The sequence below is a fragment of the Lissotriton helveticus genome, chromosome 3_1 (assembly GCF_964261635.1).
Source record: "Lissotriton helveticus chromosome 3_1, aLisHel1.1, whole genome shotgun sequence".
NCBI classification, from domain to species: domain Eukaryota; kingdom Metazoa; phylum Chordata; class Amphibia; order Caudata; family Salamandridae; genus Lissotriton; species Lissotriton helveticus.
In genome coordinates this window covers 2,123,049,375-2,123,072,170 of record NC_136061.1, presented here as the reverse complement: position 1 = coordinate 2,123,072,170, position 22,796 = coordinate 2,123,049,375, and the positions used below count along the sequence as shown (strand labels likewise).

Below are 22,796 nucleotides of genomic sequence, written 5' to 3'. Positions count from 1 at the left end.
AACTTAAGAAGCGTATCCTACGAGAGGCTCGGTCCAACCATCCCATCGAGGTCCCCTCCTGCAGGCCTCTTCTCTTCCCAGGCCTAGCGACATTCACGTTGCAGAAAAGGTAGGAGTTCAATCCAGTTACGACATTCCTGTGCTCAAAGGATGTCTCCTACTCCTGGGGCCATCCATTCAGACTCATTTTTAAATGGGAGGGCAAGCTTCGCCAGGTTATGTTATGTTATGTTATGTTATGTTAATAACTTTTATTCGGCGCACAGCTGCCCCAGCGAAGGGGCGTCCTGGCGCCTGATCAAGTACCACAACACAACAGGTCAAGAATGCGAGAAAGAAGATCAATTAGCAGAGGCAAACAGATGAGTTTTGATAGCACGTCTAAAAAGAGTCAGGCTATTGAGGGCGCGAATATGGACAGGAAGAGAATTCCATAGTCCTGCCGCCAGAACACGAAAGGAGCGTCCTCCCATCCTACTCAGTCTGAACCTAGGCTTAATCGCCAGATGGTGGGATTCAGACCTGAGAGATCGCGTAGGGGCATAGGGGGAGATCAGGCCCGTAAGGGCAGGAGGAGAAGAGGACTTTAAGATTTTAAATGTCAAGCACAGGGCCTTAAATTTAATTCTCTGTCTGACCGGGAGCCAATGAAGAGAGGTCAGAACAGAAGAAACAGAACACCATCTCGGAAGGCCAACAATGGCCCGTGCAGCCGCATTCTGCACTCTCTGCAGCCTAGTAGCCTCAGCTTGATTAACTCCAAGCAGCAGAGCACTCCCGTAATCCAGGCGGGAGAGGATAGAGGCCTGAACCACCAGTTGCCGAGTAGGAGGATTGAAGAATTTGAGGACAGATCTCAGTCCTCGCAGAATACCAAAACAGGTAGCTGCAGTCTTCTTTGTATGGCTGGTAAAAGAAAGGTTGGAGTCCAGCCAAACTCCCAGGTTCTTAACTTCGGCAGCTGGAATGGGGGACACCCCCAATTCGGGAGGCCACCACTGATCTCCCCAAAGTTCCGCCTGCTTCCCTAACACCAGGACCTCGGTTTTCTTAGCATTTAGCTGTAAGCAATTGCTACGCATCCAATTAGCCACAGCTATAAGTCCTGCGCGGAATCTGGGCGCAGTCACCTCAGGGTCCCCACTGAGTGTCACCGCCAGCTGCGTATCGTCGGCATACGATGTCATAGTAAGGCCACATTGCCTGACGACAGCAGCCAGCGGTTTCACATAAAGGTTGAACAATGTGGGGCTCAATGTGGGGTTAGCTCCCTTCAGGAGGCTACATCTCTTCTCCACTTTCCAGAAGACAACTGCCCTACATCGGAACGGGGTGCTCTTGCGAAGCGTTGAGTGGACCCCACAAGGTGGCAGCGAGTTGGGAACTCTCCGTTGGGCCTCCGCCAGACCCGGAGACCATCGCCAAAGAACATGCAGCTGTCCTACAATCCCTGTCAGAAGACTCAAACACAGCTGACTGAACTATGCTGGTTAAGGCGATGTCATATGCACTCATTCTGGGATCCACTTTGAGGTACTTGATTGGGCCCTGTGCGGGGTGGGGTCGGCGAGGAGCCCCTGCAATCCATTTCACGCCTCACCACAGGGCGACTGCCCGGGACGTTTGTGAACTTTGAAGTAAATGTCCTTTGTTGTTAGTTGTTTGTTGTGGGTTTTTGGGTTTCCTCCTCCTTCTCCTCATAAGTCCACTGGGTGGTTGTTACCTCTTACTGATGAGTCTCTTCCGGCTGCGAGGGCTGGGGGGGCTCTCATTTATAGCGCACTCAGGGACCTTTCTTCATGCTTTCTAATATCCGTGTCCTGTCCCTTAATGTCAAGGGACTGAACAATCCTACGAAACGGCGATCTGTCTTGTCTTATTTCGAGCAGTTCAATGCCCATATCTGCCTGCTTCAAGAAACACACCACCTCTCCACAGATCCACAGATACCCACAGACTGGTCTCTGCTAAATTCCCGGGACAAATAGATATCAAACAGGCCGAGATAAGGGTAGGCTCCTGGCACACACTTTTACTTTGGGCGCCTGTGTATTCACGATTGCTACAGAGTATGTCCCTAATGGTGGACAAGAGCGCTTTATCAGGGACGTTATACATGAGCTCACTAGTCTACCAGACAAGAATAGATTTCCAGGGGGTGACTTTAATTTGGCCTTTGATGACGCAGTGGACTGGTCGGGGCAGCGGTGGGGGCAGTCCAGGGCCCTTTTGGGGGATGGGAAAGGACTTCTTGCAGAGGCTGGACTCACAGACATATGGAGATCGCATAATCCAAGAGCCAGGGAATATACCTTTTAGTCACACCCTCAGAAAACATATGCCAGAATTGACTATGTACTCACCTCTGATTCCCTGACACAAGACACGGGATGTAGAGATTCTTCCCTGCCCCTTATCTGAACACTCGGCTGTGTGGATATCCCTGTCCCTGCATCATCGACGACCTACTTGCAGGTTCTGGCGCCTACGCGAGACCATGTTGCACCGCACCTCAGTAATACGGCAAATTTAAAAGTGCATGAGTGATTACTTAGAGCTTAACGACTCCCCCGCCATATCTGCGATGACCCTTTGGGAAGCACTGAAAGCGGTAGTTAGGGGGGAGTTTCTGGGCATCGCAGCGGCTGATAACAAGGACAGGAGGGAGAAATGGGAGCGCTTAAAGGGAGAGGTGGCCAAACTGGAACGCATTCATCAGAGGACAGGGGTCCACATAGTTTGGAAACTCCTTAAGGCAGCCAGAGCGCAGCTGGCAGGTTTGGATGTTCACCGGGCTGAGTACGCAGCCCTCCGCCTGTGGGGGAGACAGGGACAGGCGTTTCCTTGCTAATCGGCACCTCGCGCAGCAACAAGCAACCCGAGTCACTGAGATCCAGGACCAACAGGGCAGAGATTGGGATACAGATCCCGAGATCGTGGACACATTCTGACAATTCTATGATACCCTCTACGCGGCACAAGTCCTCTCCAGGGATGGGCTAGCTCACTATCTTCAGGGAGTCGCCACAGCCAAATTATTACAGCGCCAGGCGGAGAAGCTTGAGGCTCCCATCCACCTAGAAGAGGTCATCTCTACAATCTCCCGTTTGTAGCTTAATATATCACCAGGCCCAGACGGGTTGTCAGTTTTTTATAAAAAGTTCTGCACAGTGCTGGCCCCACTTCTAGTACGGGTTTTTAATTCGATCGGGCCTAGCCAGGCTTCCTCCCTCCCGTCCTCCATGCTAGAGGCGCTGATAACTGTGATCCCTAAACAAGGTAAGGACAAGCGCCTCTATGTTCTCTTTAACTGACCGAACATAGCCATACGACTGCAGGGTTACAGCCGAAGACCAAAGAGCGCACTCACTTGTTCGCTATTTTTTGTGTTTTGAAAATCAATAAAAGAAATTTAAACAAAAAAAAATGTCCTACCATAATAACAATCTTACTTCTGCCACTGGTAGCAGTGTTAATTCTTCATTAATATAATTCTATTAATTATTCGATATAGATATTTATTTATATTTTAATTATATATATTAAATCTATATTTTACATCCTTATTTTGCCTAAATCACTCCTACACTTGGTATTGTGTAAATATCTAGGTTTCATTGTGATATTTTAACCCACTTTGAGTTCCATGTTGCAGTTGTGCAAGACAAAAAGTCACACATTGTCCACTTGAACCTGTGTTGGATACTTATAATTTGATTACACTGCTAGGCTAATTAAAAAGAAAACTCAGTAAACTACTACATTTACCCCGTCCTGTGTTTGACAGTCCACTACAGGTTTAGGGGTGGGGCACATGGAGGATGTAGGAAACTCCCAGTGGCCAGAGGTCAAAATATGCCAGCAACCCATTCATATATTTGGAGAACAATGCAAAAAACTTGCATACACATTTTTTACAAAATAGCTCCAACTAGAATAGTCTTAACTTTTGTTAAAAGTATACTCATTGCCATGAATTAATGGACATTAGTTTAGCAACAGCGGGTCTGTGACTTATATGATATAATATTGTTGTTAAAAAATATATTGGTCCTAAATAGTACTTAAAGTTTAAATAACTTATAATAATGTATCAAATTATGTAACTTAAAAATAATATTACATATACAAATACTTGTAATATGCACAAAAATGTAAAAATAAATGTGATAGATTTCTTCAAAACAATATAACGCTTAACAAATATATAATAAACACGATATTGATAAATTGAATTATTTTTAAACAATAATTAGAAACATTAGAAAACATTATATATAAATATAGATACATACATATGTATTATAATAATAAAATAATAAATCATTTATAAAGCACCTGGTTACACCGACTGGTGTGCCCCGCGCTAGAAACATGTATGCAAGGCTGGGCAAGGTAGGCGCAGCTCACATCTGGTAGAGCCAGGTATTCAAGCCTCTCCGGAAGACACTTTCAGATGATTCTGAGCGAAGTGGAGGTGTTGGTGTATTCTAATTTTTGGCTGCTAAATAGCCAAATGAGCGTGCACCCATCCTCGCCTTTTGGATTTTTGGGGCTTTGAGCAGGTAGGCTCCTGTTGATCTCAAATGACGAGGATTGTAGGGGTCAAGAGACCATGCAGGTAGCTAGGTCCTTTTCCCTGTAGACTCCGGTGACAGAAGCACAAGGCTTTAAAGAGGATTCTTTGGTCAACAGGCAGCCAGTGGAGGGTATCAAGGCCTTTCTCCAAAGAGGCTCTCTTAGGTAGATTGAGAAGTAGACGAGCTGCGGTATTCTGACTGCGTTGTAGCCGCTGGAGACTTTTTCTTGTTGCAACCAAGTAGAGGACATTTCCATAGTTAAGTTGCGATGTAATGAGAATGTGGACTAGGGTTTTTCTGGCTGAGATGGGGAGGAGATTACATGTCTGAAAATTAACACTACACAATACAAATAAATAATTAAAATAACGTGTAAAAAGATTATCTAAAAAAAGTTACAAATTGAATACAATATAAAGTTCAATAGAAATAAAAAAATAATATATAAAAAACAAAAAACTTAATATTAAAGCATAATCAAAATTCGACCCTACTAATATAGAAAAGTGAACAGAAATGAATTAAAATAGATGTAACTTAAAAAAACATAATTACCTAGATATGTTCAAACTGTTAAACATAACACATGTGGAATAATTATCAAACAATTAAACTCCATTAAACGAAACATTATCATTAAAACATAAATAAAACAAAATTAACAGTGCAACTTCAGCATAAAAAATCTAAATAGTGTTTAAATCTGGATGAATAAATGTATTATTGCCAATCTACCCTTTGCAACAGTAGGGAAAGTGATGTACTTTGTAAGAATGAAATGTACTATTCCCACTCCAACCTGAGAAACAGTAGGGCAAGTGTCGAACTTTGGAGGGGGTCAGATTTACAATTCCTACTCTAACCTAAGTAACAGTGAGTAAAGTGCTGGACTTTGGGTGGCCAGGTCTGATATTTCCACACCAAACTGAGGACTAGTAAGGAAAGGGTAGACTTTGGAATGGCCAGGTTTCCTATTTCCTCTCCAACCTAAGCAACACTAGGGAAACTATGGGCTTTGGAGTGGTCAGATTTACCATTTCCATTCGAACCTAAGCAACAGTAGGAAAAGAATTGGACCTTGTGAGGCCACAGATTAGTAGTCTCACTCTTACCTAAACAACAGTATGGAAAGGGTTAGACTTTGGATTGGTCACATTTACTATTCCCACTCCAACCGAAGCAACAGTAGGGAAAACGTTGGATTATGGAGGGGCCAGTTTAATTATTCCCACTCCAAACTAAGCCACAGTAGGGCATGCATGGACTATTGAGCGCTCAGATTTACTATTCCCACTCCAACCTAAGAAACAGTAGGAAAAGAATGGTCCTTTGAGTGGTCAAATTTACTATTTCTACCCCAACCTAAGCAACAGTAGGGGCAGTGCTGGAAATAATACAGAATAATTAATATAAAGTATAAAACAAAATCAAAACATAAAAAACGAATATAATAGAATTCAATTAAAAATACATTAATAATTTTAAAAAAAGAAATTCCAAATCCACCAAAACTCATAAAAGTTCGTTAAACAAATAATTTAAAAAATGTGCTTATGAAACGCGCTAAAACATATAATAATTTAAAAAATCACAACAAATTAAAAAGAAAACATTCTTAGAGCCCTTTTACGACTTTGGCAATTCTTCAGTGGACAGTGCAATGTGCCATCCACAATAGGGCTGCCAAAGCCATGGTGCTTGCTGCCCATCAGATTAGAACCTTAATCCTGGTCTGGCGGGCAGTCGTGCAGCGGTCTGACAGCAGCAGTCTCTTAGGGCCTTCCTGCACAGTGTGGCATACATGCCACAGCATGCAGGAACTGGGGGTACAAATCCAAGGGAGACTACATGCACCCCCTCATGCATCCCCAGACTCAGAGGCAGCAGGGGGCCCTCTTAAGGCCCCTTTGTTGCCTCTGTGCTGCCCTTTTCATGGTGGGCTCACCACCATGAAAAGAGCAGTGAAGAAGTAACCCAAAATATGCTTAGCAGTGCTGGTGCCGCACCAACAGCATATTTCAGCCTCTAACCGCTGAGAGACTGCCGCAGGATCCTGGATCCTGGTGTTCGCAGTCGACTGTCACAAAATGAGTCTGCAGTCCCACCCAGTTATGATGAGAGCGCCAGCACAGCGGTCAGAAAGTGCTTTTTAGTACTGCAGCATGTGCTGCTGCACAGGATAAGGGGCGTAGCACAAGCCGCTGCAGAATAAGCACTTTGTACAAAACCATGCACTGTGTGCCAGGCACAATGTGCTGCCTGAAACACGGTTCATGGGTGTGCAGGGGTGCACTACATGTGCCTCCCAGGCCACTTAGCAGTGGCTCACGGGGGACGGAGGCCATGCTTGGGGCTCCCAAAGTCCGCTTCCGTCTGTCCTTTCATGGCGGTCACACTGCCAAGAAAAGGCAGTTGGAAAGAGACATCCTAATCCCTACGGCGGCGCCTGCTAAGGCACCGCCTCCATTGTAGGGATAGGATTCCGACCGCCGCCCCAACGGGATCTTGGATCCTATCGACGGTGGCGGTCTTTCCCCTTGACCTCTGCACTCCGACCGCTGGTATTGTAATCTGGCAGTCTTACCGATGGCCTGGGGACTGTTAACCCAATAACTGTCTGCCCCTATGTAAATTGCATATCACTCAACTGTTAGCTCAATAATAAAAAATAATAACTAAGCAGTTCTACAAATAAATACATATTTTATATTCAAGAATACCTAACTATGGGCATCATTACGATGACGGATGGACTTCAGTCTGTCTGCCATCTTCTCCTAACTGGAACCGCCCGCCAACCGTGCGGCAGTCCCACAATAGGAATTAGGATGCAACCGCCACCGTGGTAGCCGCATAACCCACCTTAAAATTGCAGTGGGTGCTGCTGGCTGCAGCACTCGCCACAATGTTAAAAAGGGATGGTGCCTGTCACTTGGTACAGGGATATGTAGGGTGGCACCATAGGTGCTCCCCAAAACCCAAAGGAAAGGTCCAATGGGGAAGGGGGGCCCGCTATAGGCCCCCAATGTCCATCCCCACCAGCCTTTATGGAAAGGCTGGCATGGATTGACATCCTAATCTGACTGGCGGTGCCTTACGGGTACCTCTGCCATTCTGGGCTATGTGGGCGGTCCGACTGGCGCTTGGATTTTTCGACCACCACCGATCCGACGCCATAGTAATGTGGCAGTCTGATTGGCCCTTAAGATTGGCGAGGGAACCACCACCGATGGGCTGACGGTGGCAGGCCTCTCGCTATCGTAATGAGTCCCCATATATATGGCCCAAAAGTGGATAAGCTCCCCAGGGCCCACCACCATAGTGTGGACATCAATGTCCTATTTACTAAGTATGTACATCACTATGCAATAATGGTGAAGTAATGGGTCCCACTGCCGTAGTCTGTACTAGTTAGGTGCAAGGAAAACAGAAATCCACAAGTAAAGCAGATATTGGGGAGATTGCAGGCATGTTAGATTTGACAGTAAAACTAACATAAATGACGTAAATAGAACTGTAGGTTTGCAGCTGTACTGTCTTTATCTCTTTAGTTCCAATGAAACCAAGGCAGTATATAAATCTGAGAAAAACGATCCTACAACCTAATGTACAAGTCTGTGAATCTACAAACATTTTGCATTGTTCTCAAGCAATCTCTTGTGATATAATCCAATGTTGATGTTTGGATTTTTAATCAGGTACAAGAAAGACAAGTGACATTATGGTGTACTGCTAATGACTAGTACAGCAATGACCTCTATCATTGTTTGTGTTGTTGTCACTTCTGAATGGTAGATTGTAATAATGTAATAATCTAATGCACATCCTAGTTGGATTTGTGTTCTCTCTTCTGAGTTCTACTCCAAGACATTGGAATGGTGTTCAGTTCTTAGGTTGGATACAATTGATTTGGATATACTTTCTGTGGATGTTGTTGCTCCTCAGCATGCTCTCTCTCCTCGCTTTGGTGCTTGATGAAGCATTCTTGAAGGAACAGGAGATTTATGGTTCGTTTTGAGCTTTCAACTAGCCAAATCTCTGTCAAAAATTGCATATCTCGATTAAGGTCCTACAGTGAACATAGTGTTCAGCAAACATAGTGTTCACGATTTCCAAGCAGTGTTTTCTGCAGATCTGCAACTATGATGTGGGCATTTTAGAGAGGATTGCAAAATTTTTGATCATGGGCATACTAAAGGCATTTCTATGAGATTGTCTTCTGTTGCCCATGCTTTTTTATAAGTTGGTAGAATTTAAGGGATAGCTGAGTTTGCATAGTTTTGTAGTCAGCTAAAAGCAAGTCATTTTTAGACTGGAGAAAGTGAATAGAATATTGGTGTGGATTAAGGTCTGAAGAGCTTCAGTTGGTTGACATAGTTTTTCAACATCGCATTATTGTTTATAAGTGATAGAATTTTTTAGGTCAGAAAATAATATGATCAATTTCTTATCATATCTAGCTTAATAGACTTGTTTTGTATGTGTTGATATGTGTGTCTTCCTCACTAAACTGCCTCAGTTGGGATGGGTGCCGTCTATGGGGTCTAATAAGATGGCGGGCAGACTCCAGTCCGCCCGCCATCCTAGCGGTGCTGGGACCGGCTGCCATTCATGTGGCGGTCCCGCACCGCCAATTAGGAAGCGACCGCCACCATGGTGGTTGCATCCTCTAGATTTAACATTGTGGCGGGCGGTGCTGTATTCAGTACCCGCCACAATGTTAAAAGGGCATGTTTGACATTTGCATGCACAACGTGACAGGCACCGCAAGTGTAGCCGCCCACCCCCTTAACCTCCTGGGGGCCCACAACGGGCCCTCAAAGGCATTTTCCACATGCTTTTCCATGGCGGAGTCTCCACCATGGAAAGGCATGAGACCGCGAACATCGTAATATGGATTGCGGTGCCTTCCAGGCACTGCCACCATATTGCAGGTCTTTTCCACCCGGTAGGCAATTGGGCGGATTGCCTACCGCCGGGAAACTGGTGGACGGTCTCACCGTCCACATGGGTCCCCACTGCCATCGTAATATGGCGGGGAAAATGTTAGGCGGGCTGACATGGCGGGTGGCTCGCCACCGCCATAGAGGCGGTGGCGATCCGCCCGCCATCCTAATAGACCCCTATGTGTGTTTCAGTGGAATAAGAAAACTTCATATGGTGGCTTGAGAGTTAAGTCCATTATTGTTTGGTTCGACTAGTGATTTCATCTTACTCTGAGATTTAACTTCCGTCCTGAATCATCAATTAGGGCCACATGCATCAAAGTCAGGATTTGCGATTCCTAAATAGCACTTTTTAAGAAATAGCTACTTAGGAATCGCAAATCCCTATGCATGTAGGAATCAGAAGAAACATTGTGATTACGAAATATTTCTTAATAGCGAGTTGCAAATTGCGACTCGCTTTAAAGAAAGGAATGCATTCCCATTCATTCCAATGGCCTAGTGGCCCATGGGAATGAATGGGAAGGCATGTGCAATTTGTGAGTACCTAATAGGTACATATGCAATTGCAAGGGTGCCAAAAGGGCACCCTGTGGCACCCCTGAAATTGCCATGTGACCACATGTTACACACACACATGCCCTTCGGGCATGTGTGTGCGCAACATGGAACTTTGAAAAATGCACTTTAGTGCATTTTCAAAGACTTCGCAAACTGCCATCAAGTTTAAATTGAACGTAATTTGTGATCCCTAATAGCAAAATCGCTATTTGAAATTGCATCATTATTGCATTTAGGGAATCACAATTTGTGATTCCCTAAATGCAATCGCAATTTGATGATGCATCCCAAAAGCAAAAATACCTTTGGGAACCAAATGTTTGTGGTTCTAGAATGTCCTTTTGAAAGGAGTCAAGGGAAGATAACCCAGAAGGGGTTTTAGCCGGATTCTTTTAATCTAAGAGTTGGAAGGTGGTTCTTGTGTCTCTTCTTGGAGTATGTGAATTAAAAGAGCTACACATGAGAAGGAACAAAGGTCTAAAAGTTACAAAGATGAAGGAAACATTTACAATACTGCTCTTTTCGGGTCTTGATCTGATTTGTTTTGGTAAGAAGCTTGGTGAGAAAATGGATTATTAGTGTGGGGTGGATGTCATTATCTTGTTAGGTCCAGTAAAGGTTTCAGTAATTTAAACCTTAGCTCAACCCGCGTAGATATGGCACAGAGCAGACAGGCTTAACTTAAGAAAATATTAAAGCTTTGGTACGATTAACAAAGCCCCCCGGTTCACAACCATACATAAGCAGCAGAAGAAACATCTTGCTAAACAAATATGTCACCTAAAGAAGGTCCCCTATGACCTTAACCAATTCGATAACATTAGAAATCAGCAGCAACAGTATAGAAAGGAGATTTGGACAGCAAAGAAACAACATCAGTAGGAATTGGTGGCCGAACCGCTTTGCACTTGTATTATGTGAAACCCACAACAGTTTTGGAACATTATAAATTCACTTGATGATGCAAGTAGAAGAGAATGTAATGCCAATATTAATGAGTCATCTTGATAAATTTTTCTGCATGCCCACTACTCACATGCCATTTCAAACATAGCTTATGCTTCTCTTGGAGACACACATTCCTGTGACAACTTTATTGAACCCTGAAGTCCGGTATTTGAGGAGGAAAACAACGTAAAGGTTGAGAAAGGTAACGTGGAAGTGCCTTCCACTAGTCAAATGTATTCCAGTGAACAACTGTTGACGATGATAGAGCAACCCAAAAAGGACGGAACTGCAAGCTTGCCTTACCACAGGCCTTTTTTAAATTTAATGCTGAGTTTTGGACAGCCAAAGTTTGAATGGTGTATGAGGCAGTTGTAAGAGAAGGAGAAGTTCCAGACATCTAATGGGGGCAATTATACACCTTTTTTTCAAGGAAGGAGGCAAGAGCAGCATGGGTAGCTACCTTCTTATAGCTCTTTTGGACAATGGGGCCAATTATTTTGCAAGCTACTACTGCAAGATCGACAAAAGCGGGTTAGCGATCATCAGAAGGTTCCCTAGGAATCAAACAGCCATTCGTTCTGGACCCAGGACGCTGTCAAACCTTAAGGCACTTTCATAGAGTATGGAAAAGTCAGTCACTACTAAAACTACTCTATATGTATGTTTTCTTGACTTCAGAGTCACTTTTGACAGTATGCCAGGAGAGATCCTTTGGCGCAAGCTTGCCCATTGGGGTATTCCCAAGAAATTACTCAGAAAAATACAAATGTTCTACACCACACATGGATCCAGGTAAAAGTTGGTGATAGTCCCAAGTTATCTAAAAAAAATATACACCTCATCCGGTTTGAAGTAAGGGTGCATCTTCCGGGCCCTGCCAACTCTGGACAGGCTGGCACATGGACCAAGATGCCAGAAAATGTTCAATGCAGACAGTGCGGTAAGGCCGAAGAAAAGTAAATACATATTTTATGTATTTGTCCTAACCTCCTTGCTGCACGAAGGCAGTACCTTGGGAAGCCCCTAATCAAGTTGAGGGTCCATACCCGTAGGCTTGGAGTTACTGAGTGTTTGAAACCCAACAATAGAACACTGAAAATAGGTTAAATTACTGTTGCAGACATTCCAACTCACATGGTGTGCAAACAATTCGCTGGAAAGCCCTGCAGAAAGAAGGTTTCAAGCCAAATGTTTGGAAGCTCTGAGCAGCCGATGTCCATTGGGGGTGTGAAACCTCCCCAGGACATCGGTGACAGTCTCCAAGGCTTTGTTTTTTTGGTGTTGGGGAGCAGTGAACTAAAACGTGCTTTGGGCTATAATTGGCACTAAAGCACGACCTCTTCAAGGCCCCACCCCTTCTTCACAGTGAAACATTTTCATATCATGTCTATCAGGAAATAATGCTTAATGGGTATGCCACCGAATAACTTATCTATGGCATGTGTGTCAGCATATAAGTGTGCATGCTTCACCTAGCAGGTATTACAATAGCTGCACTGTAGGCACTTTAAAGTATGAGTTTTGCATAGTACAATAAGTACTTCACTGTCAGAATGGGTAAAAAGATTTTTGGGCCACATACATAAAGCATTTTTGCCCTCACAAAATCGGCCCGTTTGCGAATGCAAAAAGCAAATGCAAATTGCAAATGCGTTTAGGGAATTGCAATTTGTGATTCCCTAATGGCGATGCATGTAGCCTTTCCTAAAAGCAAACTGTGCATTTAGGAAACGCTAATTACCATCAAATTCAAGTTGATGGTAATTTGCACATGCTTTGAAAAATGCACAAAAGTGCATTTTTTAAAGTGCCGTGCAGCGCCCCTAGGGCATGTGCGTGCTGCACATGTGCACATTTACCTTTTTGAGGGGGTGCATCAGGGGGGGCCTTAGGCCCTAGGCCCCTTCCTTTTGCATTTGCAATTTGCAATTACCAATTTGGTAATTGCAATTTGTGAAGGCATTCCCATTCATTCCTATGGACCTGAATGGAGTTACATTAGCTAATAGCGTTTCGCAATTACCGAATCACTAGCAGCTAATGTTTAGGAATCGCTAAAATTATTGCGATTACTACATGCATAGGCATTTGCAATTACCAAATAGTTATTCCTTAAAAATCATTGTTTGGTAATTGCAAAACCTATGGTTGATACATGTGCTAGTAAGTCCTTCTGGAGAAAAAGCAGAAGGGGAATTTCATGCAAATTGGTTCCCATGTTTTCTCAAAATTAATTCTGACTGATTTTACTTTTGGGTTAAGTTCATCTCGACTGAAACTGATCAGATATTGTTTTAATTGTTTATCCAAGCGCAGCTTAATTTGACTGTATGTTACTTAGTATTGTCTTTAATGTGTTTTAATGGGCATGTAATGGTTTTAATTAACTATGCATGATAGATAAATTTACAACTGAATTTGGCAAAGCATTTAGAAACACCAAAAAGTTGGAACGTCAAAAAATAACATGTTAAAAATCCTGCGCGAGTTTATAAACATAGAGACTAGTTTAATTAACAACATGAAACCAATATGATATAATTCCTTAGGGGATCTGAAACCAAATTTTTATATGAAATAGTACCAAAAAGCATTAAGCCCCAAACACGGTCATCTGGTTGAGCTTGACTGGTACCTAGGCACGATTTCAGGCCAACCACGATGGAGCACAGGTTGGATACAGAAACCAGTTTCAACATTGTCAAATGTTTTACCTTTGAGCTAGTTTCTGAAATGGAAAAGATCATCAGCAGGGCAAGGCAGCAGGCTGTGGCCAGAGAAGGAAACTACAAGGCCATATACATGTGGGTGCAGTTCCAGTGGAGCTGCTGACTTCTGGAGGGAAAGCTCAGTGTGGGAGAAATTCAAAATTTGCATCAAAGGAAGTTCCCTCACTGGCCATATAACTTTGGTGTCTTTGTTCAGTAAATAAATAAAGATTTCTACATTCAAACGTAATCACTTTTTTGGAGCTCGGATTTCTCCAGCGGGGCAACGCTCCAAGCTCTAGCCGAACAGGGCTCCATAAGGCCCAATACCCATGCGTGATGTCCCACTCAAACTGATAGGCTGCTGTGGAAAAGATTAGGATCAACCTGAATCTTTGGCCCAGTGGCAATGCATTTTCATCAAATTGACTTGGCAAGATTGTCCCAGTCCTCTAGAGGTATTTGGAGCCAAAAAAGTTGAAAAGTCCCAGCTTTTTAAGGATGTTAAGAGGAGTCCCTTGACATGGCCAAGGGTCCCAGAAGCTCAGGAACAGCACTTGAGCATCAGGATTCACTCCAGCAGAAGCCACCAGCAGGGTCCAGGGCAGATCCAGATGGAATTGGTCAACTGAGCTCTTCATGAAAAAGGACCTTCTTGCAGCTCGATGTGTCCCTGTAGCTTTACAGAAGGTTAGCCAACTGACCCTTGGAGTCCACTTTTTGGCCATAGCTAATGGGGCAAATATTCCCAGGGGCAAACCTACCTGCCTTTACAGCAGTAGCTCTGCGTCCTACTGCAAACAATCCCACTGTGGCCCTCTCTGCCAAAATCTAAGATCAGGAAAAACTTTCTCCATTGTGCAGAGACTGTCTGTCCATCCCAAAGGTGTGGCAGGAGAATGAGCAACCTCTCCTCTTCAGTCACTTCATGCCAGTCCTGGGATCAGCTCATCTCGCTTACTGGGATTGGTATATGCCTGACTGGGAGAACAAAGAAAGCAGGGTGGCAGAAGATTTTTGCCTGTTTTTGACTGTGACAGGAAACACCTCTTTAAAGTTAATCAGGATCATACGCACAGCCAAGATGGTCATGCTGCCATAGGAACAAAGACATTTCCACACACCCAAGTCCTTTATCCTGCTCTGGGAGCGTTTTTTACACTTCATCAAGGGGGCATTCAGGTGACAGTGATCATGCAAATGGGCCTCCAGACATTTTAGGCATGAAAAAGGTAAATTACTAAAAGTACCTTTTCTTTATAGTTATAACAACTTCAATTTACCGTTAAATTGAATTTGAAATAACTATTAAAAAGAGTCTTTGAGTTATATTTCTAGCTGTCTCTTAAATGTATATAGCATTATAAGATGTAATAATATAATTCAGTGTTTACCTATGCAGCAGCCAGCCTTGATACACTGAAAATAACTTTTGGTCCCTTTGCCTTGCAAGAACATGTGTAACATTACATTTCTACATATCTTGCTTTTAATTACCATGCACCTTACCTTAGCGCTTATAACCAATACACTGGAGTGACATTGTAGAAAGGGCTTATTTTGAAATGTGTCACTGTCAGGCTACAATGATAGGCATGCAGTCATGTTTGCATATTCACTCTAGTGGATGACACAATAGCTGCAGCTGTCCACTAGTGAAGTTTAACTTACAGACTATGGGTACATTTGGTACCATATACTAGGGATTTATAGGTAAGTTAAATATGCCAAATAGGGGCATACCAATGTTGACATGCTTTAGGGGTCAGACACTTGCACTGAGACCTGACCCAGCTTACAGAGTCAAAAGACTAGCTGCATTAGTCCAGAAAAAATGGGGGTGATTATGCAAAAGGATCAAATGTTAAAAATTGCTATTTTAACATTTTTATTTCTGTGGGCTATCAACTAGCTTACATTTAAGTGTCTCATTGATTTGTCTGAAGATGGTTTACATTTTTCTTTTATCCAATTTTTCTTAAATATTCAAAAGGGATGGTGTTTCTTTTGACTTCTTTTTTAGTTTATTTGAGTTTTTTGTGATCGATTGAATCTCCATGGTCCAGATGGCAGAAGTCTTTACTTCCAATCCATTGTTTCTATCTTGGACAATGAGCTGAGGTTTGTCTTCTGGCACATTGTTTCTTTTTCGTTTTTAAATATCTTTTTATTGATTTATTAACAAGGAAATCAACATTCTTAAAATCGTATATGGCAGTAAATACATAATATTTGTACATGGCAATTCATTGTGGACACAGTGCAGTTGAGGGAGACGATCTGCGGACAGGCTAGAAAAATCAGGGAGCTAGGGTTTCGTCATCATGGGGGGCAGTAGGAGCCACACAGATAACTCCCCTTCATGTGTTCCACTTGGCCCACACTCAGGACCACTTCTGGGGCACCCTCTTGCCACATAAAGATTTCTCTCTAAACATACACCAGTCAAGGTTACGCTTCCATGATGTCACAGAAGGGGGAGATAGCCCACCCCACAATTGAGCAATATCTCTTTTGGCTACGGTGGCACCCAGGGTGACCCACAATCTCTCTGCCCCTATCAAGTCTGTGGGCTCCCATACAATGAGGAGGCGTCTTGGCTCATTGTGTCTTATAGGCCAAACAGCCAATGACTTCTCTTAGCATACAATGCTTCCAGACATTCTGCAGAGATTGGAATAGAAGACGTTTTCCTTCGTTCAGAAAATAAAACTCTGTGTTTCTTCCTGGTGGCCTTTGTAAACATTACCTAAACGTTCTAACTCTGAACGTGAAGTTGGAGCCTCTCAATGGCAACACATCCAGAATATTAACAGTTAATCTATTTGAACCGTTAGGGACTCCTCTTGCCAAGATCTTTCTCTTTCTCACATATTGTCATCCTGGACAAATGTGGCCTCTCCTTCTGAGATAGAGAAGTACTCCTCCTCATCCTGACCTCTACTGCTCTCTTGGTCTTCAATACTTCTTAACTGTCTCTTTATAGCTGCTTTCTGCAGTTCCTGAGAGACAATCTTTTGGATTAAATCCTCCTGCGCAGACTCTTTTTATGACATTATGCCTAATGCCTTCACTTTATTCACTCTGTTTGCTGTTTAAATTGTTAATTTAAAACTTTTTCCTCACTTTTGATTTTAATGAATAAATATCCTCCCTTCGTACTCTTAAATTGCACTCACTTCAAGAAAAGAACTGCCAGCACTGCGCATTGCCAAGAGATTAAACAGCTGATTTCAACTGCTCGAGTGCAATGTGTCAGCACAAGCAATATGAAGGCGCATCGCGTTAGCCCGTTGCAGTCTTTTGTGTACTGCTCAGCTGCAATGTAGATGAAACACCTATGCGAGCCGAGACCTGCACAATAACCCCCAAAGTTAGGCTTTCTTTGTTATTAAAGCGGTTTTAACAAACGATTCGTTTTAAGATTTACAGAAACTGAAATACAATTTACACTGATTCGTCTTATCTTGCATAACAAATCTCATAAAATATAGATGCTGGTCATGACACCCAGCACGTTACAATAATTCATTATATCAAATTAACTCCTCGAATCCATAAATTGGGTTTATAAACTTTAAAAATGCTAAACCATCTATATAATCATTCATAAATTATCTATTAAAACAATAATAATTATCTATCAACACATTAACATAAAGCTCTGAGTAATACTTTTCTGCTCAGAAGCAGCAAACTAAAGAGGAAGAACAAGGCAGACAGAGAGATTTATATAGACTTGAGAGTTCTGTTTTCATTGTGATGTGGTTTGCGTTCTGTTGTTGAAACTTTTAATTGTTGCTGCTCAGAAGGACATAAATACAAGCATAATGCTAGCTTCCTTGTTTTTAATAAAATTGTGATTATTTATACAGTAAACCTTTAAGAATCGACATTTCTGCTTATAATGGATCTGTAGACCCGGACAGGATGTGACAGGAACCTAAATGGTATAAACTGTCTGGAATCTACAGTCTACTCTAGAGATCGACAGAGGGCCAACAACTGTTCAGGGAGCAGTTGCCTTTTTATGTCTCCTCCACATTCTGCCAATGCTAAATGCCACTGTTTCACTGCGCAGTTCTTGCCAAAGGACATTACAATGTTCTCTATATCTATCCCAGTATTGATTCTGCACCAAAATGCTATTCCATTAAACCAGTGGGTGTTTTAGCTCAACTAAGTTGTCTTCCCAAAAGCCACTACCATTGAAGTAAATGTAAGGGCCAGTCTGACTGGTCGACAGTCTGCCATCAAGTTAGCTAAGAACTCTAGAGTTTCAACCAATCTAAATACCTTCCATACAACAAATGAAAATTGACTTCCATTTTCAGGCCTTTATCAAGGATCTACAATCAAAAAACCTGGCTTTAATGTCAGCTATTTGACTGTTGAATACCTAAGATAAGCAGGTGAAAGTGATTTCGATAAGGCTGAAATCGAGCAAAGAACTAGTTGATTACCACTCTACTATAATTTTGAAACCTAGGAATTTCTACTGTTTCACATGACAGCGAATAATTTGCCCTACCTAGCCGTATCCCTTAACGAGGTAATCTAGACAGAAGGGCGGATGAAGCTTCTGTGAAGGTTCCCTATTTATTTACACCTGGGGCATCTCAGGAAATGAAGAGACATGGCACTGATGAAGAGGAGGAAGCACTGTCTGCATGCCTGAGGGACTCCATGCCATTTTCTCAGTACTTCTTCATCCACTTGCAGATAAAATATGTCCATCAATAGAAATAAGACCCTAATTCCAGAATTATAGCTGTTACAGCAATTGATACAAATATAAGAATTGGATATAAAAATTGGACTGCTGGCCTGACGCATAAAACTGGCTATTAGCACTTGGAGCCTCCTGACATGATTCTCTGCATCCAGCTGTAGACTTGAGATAAACAGCATGGCTTATTTCACTCAAGAGTTTTCATTGCCATTAAAACAATTCAGCACCAGACGTGTATAGAGTCTCTGTGAGTACTTCTGGTGGTAAACCTAATAGTTTCAAGATCTAACCACTTTTGAATGTAACGCTCTGTTAATACCTAGGGCCTGATTACAAATTTCGGCAGTTCTGCATGCCACCAATCTGCTCCGGGACTGCCAAAACTCACCCCACCCGCCCGCAATGTTACAAGTAATTTTGTGGTTTGGCGGGCAGGCTGCATGGCAGTCCAGCTGCGGTACTGTTTAAAGTCTCATTGTGAGTCTTAAACAGCACTGCCGCTGGAACGCCAGTAAACGATCCTGCACGGGAAGGAATGCATCATGTCTACAGGGGGGCACCACATGTGCCCCCCCTGCGTGTAACCCCATGCACAGGGGCAACAGGGATCCCTGTAGGCCCCCCTTCTTTCCTCACCACCAGCAGTTACCTCCATAAGACCTCTGGTGGTGAGGAAATCAGTAATATTCTTGGCGGTACCTCAGGGCACCAACAAGCATATTGCAGACCTCAGGCTACCGTGCGACCACCCGGGAATACAGTTCCCTGGTGGTTGCAGTGGTGCAATGGTGGTCAGACTGCCAAAGTTCTAAAAGGGGGGTCGGATTACTGGTGCGGCGGTAGCTGGACCACCCCTGCCGCTCACTGCGAGTCTGGCGGTCCTCAGACCTCCGGACTCATAATCAGGGCCTTACTGTTTCTCAGTTATTCCAATGACTAAAGTCCAATCCCTATTCAGAATGTATAACCTTCTATAAACTCTGAAAGGGGTGTACATAAGCCAATATTGGGTTAATGTGCCTCATTCGCCATATTCAAAATAATCCTCACAGTGACAAAAATGGGTTCCATCATAGAAAACATTGTCTATTTTTTCCATACCTAATTTAAATATCATATAAGTGTAGACATACTTTACCATAATATCAAGTTTAGACTAAAATTCAGATTCAAATTGCTAACAGTTTTATGTTTTTGTCTTTACGTGCAGGCATCCAGGTATTGCCATGGGAAGTGCCAGTGACATTTGTCGAAACAAGGCTTTTACACAAGCATCTGTGAAGAAGCGAGTAGAGGATGTTCATTCAGAACCTCTCTTTAGAAAAGGCATTCGGCAAGTTAATCCAGATGGACCTGGAACAGGTGCACAAGGGTTTGTAGGCCGCAGGCCTCACACAAGATATTTTATTGTTAATGAGCATGAAAAGCGCAAGAAACTGCTGAGATCCACTTCACGGTTACCTAGGCACTTCAAAATGGAGGAGTCAGGAGATATTGTGGAGTTATACCCACGAAATGTCAGAAGATATGTTGTTCGGACACCCCACAAAGACTATTCACCTCACTTCAGTGAAGAAGAGGAGGAGGAACTGAGGAGAGATCTTATAAATAGATCCCACCGACCACGCTCTTTGTCAGACCTTCGCCCACCTCCTCAGTTCTATATTGGAGATCGAGCAGACAGTCAGATCTTAACTGATAAAGACCTATCTAAACTGCAGTACAAATCTTGGGATGAAAGCGTTGGCTTTGAACTAGACAGACCCCATGTTCGCAGAAAGCCCAGCATGAAGAACGTTGGAGTTGATGAACGCTATGTGCAACGCCATATGAAGGCTAAATGCAAACAAAAGCAGGACCCTACTTTGACTGATTCTGACTCTTCCATTGCTTCAAGCAGTGATCAGCAAAACAGCAGCACTGATCAGTACATCCAGGTCATACACAAGAAAGATAGATACCTCAAATCAAATGCAAAATTGAACAAAAAGAAAGCAAAGGCCAATATAGATCTACACACCAATGATCCCAATGAACTTGTTTGCTCAAATGTCTAGGATACTAACCCATCATAAGACAGATATATTTACAACATAATTTGCTGCTATCTGACCAACAGTAAGGAATATCACTGAAGACAATAAAGACCATGACAAGCTTGTGCAATAGTTTACTAGCTAGGAGAGGTTGAGCAAAAGTACTTTGCTTTATAGAAAAGTAGGAACAAACGTTTATATCATTCCTTCACTGCTACCCTTATTAGTATGAGATTTTAAACAAGATATCAGTGGATTACATGTTCTTCATTGAACATACACAACTTTATTTTGTTACAACAAAAATAGGCCAACACATTAAGCCACTGTGTGCTACATGAATAAATCACATGCAAACTACCTTAAAACCATCTATAATATTGTGAATTGTGTATGAATAAGAGTTAAAATAAAAAATGATAACGCTGTTTGATTTCTATCAATGCTTACATACTGCTGAAGGGGCATACCGTCAATTCTTTTGCGACTAAACAAAGTTTATAATTTATCTGCTACGCCCTAACCCGCAAATGCACTAGCTTAGCAGACAAGAAAAAAAAAGTCCAAATATTTTCAGAAAAGAGATGGTATAAAGATTAGCAGGAAACATTTGCACTAGAAATGCCTGTGAAGCAGAACCATCACACTGCTTGACTTCGTTTTTTATTTTTATTTTTTAAGTAGAGCTTTGTCTATGAAGGGCAGTTGCTGTATACAGAAGATTGTGATGTGAAACAACACCATACCTATCAAATTCAAATGCACAATGAATCACATGCAGACAAATGTCCTCCTCAACTTTGCATTTAACTCGATTATGCCATTTTGATGCTTCTACAATTACGATGAGCCACATTGAAATGAACTGTCAATGATGCACATCGCAAATCGTATTCTTCTGTATCTCATTAAACAAATGCTCAACCCTCTGGTAGCTTAGCACAGAGCAGTCAGACTTAACTTAGAGGTAATGAGTAAAGTTTGTATGCATCGCTTCAAACAGTAATGAAGTGAAAACACAACACAAGAAAAACCCCACACCCAGGGGGGCATGGATCTGATGGGCAACGTGGCGCCCACTTGAGAGAGGAGGTCCCAGGCCCAGCCGCTTTTTCTGCTGCCATCATTCATTTTACTGGTGGCCCTCACCACCAGCACTCAAGGAGGGGAGTCTGCGGCAGTGCTTAATTTGTGCCGGGGCTTGCCGGTGCTTAGCACCGGCACTTAATGATCGGGGCCGGGTCTACAGTACAGTGAAGTGACGCATGCACCGCATGTCATCAGTAATTGATAATTAGCACTGCCACTGGCACAGAGAGCGTGTGGTGTGCTACTGTAAACGTCCGTAAGTAAGTGCTGCTGTCACTTTACCGTCATGGCAAGAACTTCACTCACTGAATGATGACCTTGACGACGTGACTGGGGCAGTGACTGACTCGTCCCCGAATCAGTTTCGGTTCTTCAGCTAGGGCCAGGCTCAGGAAATCTGCGGGCGTTGGGGCTGTGGGCGGCAAGCAGCGTGCGCAGATTTTTTCACATTGCTGCGCGCGCATTCGCTGCTTTGCCACACCCCACCCCAGCATACCCTCACTGCCTCCTGCTCACCACCTGGACGGACTGCGTTTGCAGCATTAAGGTCAGTCAGTGCAGTGGACTCAGTGGAGGGTACATAGAGTGAAGCACCACCAGGTGAAGCATGGCCTTGGGTTAGTAGTCCTGCTGCGGTGGGCGGCCTAATCATAATGATTTAACTTAAAAATAAAGCTGGCGCTGCGCAGATGGGGCAGGGCCTGGCAGGCGCCATGATTATGTTTTTGTTTTATACTTATTGATGCAGTAGTGACTGCGGGCCTGTAAGTTTGATGAGGTCTGACTCATGTTACGCAGTTGAGGCTACGGGCCGGTCCAAGCTGCCTGGATGATGGATTCAGTGTCGGTTTCCTGGATTCGTATCCACTTTGAATGTTATTTACCAATTATGTTTGAATCCTAGGTCAAACAATAGCTTGCTATACTGAAAAAAAAATCTCTCAACTGAAAACAACAAATGTTTACGTTACAAAGAAGAATTCTTCCCTACTGAACATGTGCTTTCGTATGTGCAGAGATTTTGATTTTTGCTGTGCATTTCCATATGCAAGTCCCAGTTATGTTCCTGTAACTCTCAAACAACTGTATAAGCAGTGCAACATTTAGAATTTATCAATATACTTCGAGGTAACATGTGGATAATATTACATTTTAACTAGGAAAATAATTTTGTAGACATTCATAATTTTGGAATG

General features: G+C 43.0%; 1 protein-coding gene across 1 annotated transcript in view; it reads left to right on the top strand.

Annotated features, from left to right (window-relative positions):
- The window catches only part of TMC3 (transmembrane channel like 3), a 650,080-nt gene extending 629,202 nt beyond the window's left edge, over positions 1-20,878 (top strand). The window contains exon 22 of the mRNA XM_078684118.1: positions 19,686-20,878. Within this exon, the coding sequence (XP_078540244.1) occupies positions 19,686-20,532 (847 nt within the window). The 3' untranslated portion in view covers positions 20,533-20,878. The remainder of the gene's footprint in view (positions 1-19,685) is intronic.
- The last annotated feature ends 1,918 nt before the right edge of the window (positions 20,879-22,796 follow it).